The 4,638-nt window shown below is 41.7% G+C and overlaps 1 protein-coding gene across 6 annotated transcripts in view; it reads right to left on the reverse strand.

The window, feature by feature from the left end:
• SGMS1 (sphingomyelin synthase 1) overlaps positions 1-4,638 on the reverse strand; it is a 70,686-nt gene that overhangs the window by 35,558 nt on the left and 30,490 nt on the right. For all 6 annotated transcript variants that reach the window (XR_016387986.1, XR_016387987.1, XM_089897258.1 and 3 more), the window contains exon 2: positions 1,778-2,628. Coding sequence is in view for 4 of the 6 variants with exons in the window: in XM_089897258.1 (XP_089753384.1) it covers positions 1,778-2,400 (623 nt within the window). In the remaining 2 variants the exon portion in view is untranslated. The remainder of the gene's footprint in view (positions 1-1,777; positions 2,629-4,638) is intronic.

A 4,638-nucleotide genomic window follows, 5' to 3' on the forward strand; every position in this document is an offset into this window, starting at 1 on the left:
TGAACTTGCACATGTTATGTACAAGTACATAATGATATATTCTGGGGCAGTAAATTATTAGCTTGCATGTAAGAATTTTGATAAAAACCAGAAAACAAACTCATATAAACAAAACAACAAAAATCAGGAAGACCCCAGGAAACCTAATTTGAGTTGACCTTGCCTCTGAAGCAGCAAAACGTACGGGGCATTGTTTTCTAACGAGCTTCTAGGGAAAAAAGCTTGAAAGTCAAAAGCAGAACTGAAGTTTGACAGCCGGAAGAATGTAATTAATAAATTGTGAGCATCTCATATTTCTAAGGCCTATTCTTATCTATTTAGCCTCTTAAAACTAAAGCAAACAAAAAACAGTCTTCCACCAAATCAAATGCATCCCAGACAATTGCTCCTATTTCAAATTTAGCTTAAACTCCAGGATTGCCAAACCAGCCCCCCCAAAAAACTGGCCACTTAAATTACTTCCTTTATACAAGGTTAAGATAGCCCTTTCCTGGCACAGAGTCAGGAATTGCTTTTATTTCCACTTGTAGATACATAATTTTAAGGTAAAAAAACACAGACCTTATGAAACGTACCAGGAAAAAACTCATCATTTCCGTTAAAGTTCAACATAAATTCTCAGTCTGCATTTTTTCTTGATTTAAGATGATCTCCTTAATATTCAACCATACTGTGGGTCATGAAACACAGTCCACCAGAGAGAAACTCAGATCCTTAGCAAACCAGTTTCCAACTCCCATGCATGGAAGCCATAAAGATGTTCCGCTAATGGAAAAAATCAGACACCAAAGATGAGGACAATGTAGGTGTTTAGTTTGCTACAGGCAACCCAAGCAAACAGCTTGTCTGCATTGAGTTTAGAACTTGGGACATGAAAGCCACTTTGGATCCACCTGAAATTGAAAGGAGATACCTATTTAAAAACCCTGAGAGGGCTTCCCTGGTGGCGCAGTGGTTGAGAGTCCCCCTGCCAATGCAGGGGACACGGGTTCATGCCCCGGTCTGGGAAGATCCCACATGCCGCGGAGCGGCTGGGCCCGTGAGCCACGGCCGCTGAGCCTGCGGGTCTGGAGCCTGTGCTCTGCAACAGGAGAGGCCACAGCAGTGAGAGGCCCACGTACCGCAAAAAAATAAAATATAAAAAAATAAAAACCCTGAGAAATTTGAATGGAATACTGCTTTAAATGCCACACATTCTATAGAAGGTGGAAAGCCATGTAGGTTCATCCACATCCCACCTAAAGTCATTCCCTGTGGGTATCATTCTCCCAATAGTCCAAGCCACTCTGGACTAGCTGTTCTAAATTCTTTGTGTGAAACATCTTTAAATACATATTGCTAAGTTCTAGATATCTGACTCTGTGTGGGAAAAGCTACACAGCCACTCATGGCCCATAGGCCAACTGTCGACAACTGATGTGATGGGTTAAAAACACCAAGGCTGGGTAGTTTTTCTGTGGTTCAATAGCCTGTACTCTCTGAAGATGTCTGAGGGTTTTCTTTCCTGTGAAGTGAAAATAGAAAAACCTCACCTCTAACAATTCTACTCATCATTCTGTATGAATCTTGTACAAAACAGGCAACAAGCACAGAACTTTCTTAAAGTGGCCAGAGCTTTAGTTGGTTCAACAGAATATGTGGTTTAAAAACAAACAAAATAAAGAGAAATGTGCTTTGATTCCCACTGCTTGATAAATTTCATTTCCCAACAATGAATATCAAACATCTGCAGTGAGAAACCCCAATCACTGAATCTGCAAGCTTTTGCTTTACTTACTTGTATTTTAAGAGCAGCCACTGAATTAACCAGAGTCCTACAAGGATCATGCCATTAATTTCACAAATAGAAAAGGCCCACTGCACCCGGTTAAAATGGTCAAAAAACGTGTCCGGTAGTGGAGGCTGCACCTCCTTAGGAGGTACTCGTTCATGGACGACCGAGATCATCACTGTGGTGAGAACAAAGCAGGAAAGTGCATAAAGAAAGGCCAGGAAAGTCTTGCCCCACTCCATGGGGTACTGGGAGCGCTCTGGCTCTGGCATGGGGATCTTTATCATCTCCTTCCTATACCCATTTGGCATCCCCTTGGGTTTGACCTTGATGCTGAAGCTGCCATCTGGGGCGAGGACGTCTGTGCCAATGCAGAGGTGCCCATTGGCGTGGCCATTCTTGTGTGCTTCCAAGTGGTGCTCCATCTTCAGGGTCTCTATCATGTGCAAGAGCCGCTGCCCATTGTCGGAGGAGACTCGGCACAGGGGGGGTTTTGTGAAATCCTCTTGGGTTAGGTTGATCAAGTCGCGGCCTGTAAAATGTTCCAGAGGCTCACAGTATTCTGGCATAGCATTCTCCTGCAGCCAGTCTGCCACCTTCTTGGGTGACCAATAAACCACTTCCTTCATTGTACTGGCAGACAACACGCGGCCCCCCGCTTGCTCCCGGCAGGTCAGCAGTCACCGTTCCTGCAGGGCAGGACACTGTGCCTCCGTGGTGCACTCATCCTGTCAGGCCTCATGACAGACTTGTGTGGCGAGATGGTCAGGGCAGTTTTTAAACACTTCATGTAGCTGTCCGGGGTTCTTGAGTGCTTGAGCATTAATTCACCTCATTTTTGAACAAGATTCTTCCTTCTGTGGAGGCAAGAGAAAAAGTCAAGACACTGGGACTCGAAAATCAATCCCCTCAAAATGCAAAACTTGAACATGCATAAGGAAAATGGAAAATCAGGTACTGGTAAAGTCCATAGTTTTCAAACATGTATTAGTTCAAGGCACCACTGATTCCCTGGTTAGTCTTCCCTAAAAGAGCATTAAATTGGACCTGAGATGGATCAAGTCAAAGGCAGTGGTAGATTTGCTAAGAAATAATTCGACAGTGCTTTAGACATTGCTCAGTACTGATCAGTGATTCTTTTTTTTTTTTTTGTGGTACACGGGTCTCTCACTGTTGTGGCCTCTCCCGTTGAGGAGCACAGGCACCGGACACGCAGGCTCAGTCGCCACGGCTCACGGGCCCAGCCGCTCCGCGGCATGTGGGATCTTCCTGGACTGGGGCACGAACCCGTGTCTCCTGCATCGGCAGGTGGACTCTCAACCACTGCGCCACCAGGGAAGCCCTGATCAGTGATTCTTTTTGTGCTTATTACATGGTTCCTGAGATCATCTTAAAGAATGTATCAACTCTGCTTACTCTACCACTCTATCTGGTGAAGAAGTGTTTTAAAACATTAAGAACGCACACAACTTAATAGATATCATAAAAGAGAATCACAGAAATGTTGAGCTTCAGGATCATCTGGTCCAACAATTTTATACTGTTCTATAAAAAATCAATGAGTTCCTTTTTCCAAATGTGCTTGAACCCCAAATCTATAAGAGAGTTATAAATGTAGATGCTTAGGTTGAAACAGATGGAATGAAGGGCCAGGGTCCTCCTTGCTCTGATGATATCTTTACTCCCAGCCTCCAGGAGGTTTCGTGGGATACCATAGTTTCAAAATCAGTGCTCTGAACCAACTCCCTCACTTATGCGCGAGGAAACTGAGTACCAGAAGGTCAAGGAACCTGCCCGTGGTCAAGTGGCAGCTTGCATAAAAGAGCTACAAGTTTCCAAGTCCTGGTTTACTATATTTATTTATTAAAATACTTAACCAGTGATGTGGCAGTAACCAAAACGCACATCTGGAGGGGAGAGTCAAAAGCAGAATTCGAAGGTTTATAAATTTATTTATGTATAAATATATGTATAAAAATGTATATATTATATATACATATATTTAACCACAATTATGGTTAATGAACATAACATTGCATAAAATAATGGGAAAGAAATATATCACATACTGACTGAAGTTCTACTTGATGATGGGCCTGGGGACATTTTCTACTTCTCTCCCACCTACTTTTCTTTAATAAGCATGTATTAATTTTGTAATAATCATTTAAAATTTTAAAAAAAAGAAAAGTTAAAAATAAAAGACCTAGCTCTCTAACAAAGCATCATGGTTAATGAAACATGGCCTTTGGCAAAAGACAGACCATAGTTTGACTTTCAGCATCTCCGTGTATAACCTACTACTTGAACTTCAGCTTATTAATCTCTAAAATGGACATAATCAAATATCTCCTTCACAGGGGTGTTGTCAGTACTTTAAACACCACATGCGAAAGTCGATGATACACAACGTAGCACTAAAAAGGGTCTGCTTTTTTGTTTCTGTTTTTGTTTTCTATGGCTGAGTAGCATTCCATTGTAAATATATACACTACATCTTCTTTAGCCATTCATCCATGGATGCACACAGGTTATTTCCATATCTTGGGTACTGTAAATAATGCTGCAATGAACAAAGGGGTATATATCCTCTTTGAATTAGTGTTTTCCTGTTCTTCAGATAAATACCCAGAAGTGGAATAGCTGGATCACATGGTAGTTCTCTTTCAATTTTTTTGAGAACCCTTATACTGTTTTCCATAGTGGCTGCATCAATTTACATTCCCACCAAGTGTACACCTGCCATTTTTGACAACATGGATGGATCTAGAGGGTATTATGCTAAGTGAAATAAGTCATATGATACCACTTATATGTGGAATCCAAAAAAAAAAAAAAAAACCACAACAAAACAAAACAAAACTTAC

The sequence above is a fragment of the Delphinapterus leucas genome, chromosome 16, assembly GCF_059928025.1.
Source record: "Delphinapterus leucas isolate spDelLeu-1000000601 "Yukka" chromosome 16, BTC_Dleu_Yukka2, whole genome shotgun sequence".
Classification (NCBI taxonomy): domain Eukaryota; kingdom Metazoa; phylum Chordata; class Mammalia; order Artiodactyla; family Monodontidae; genus Delphinapterus; species Delphinapterus leucas.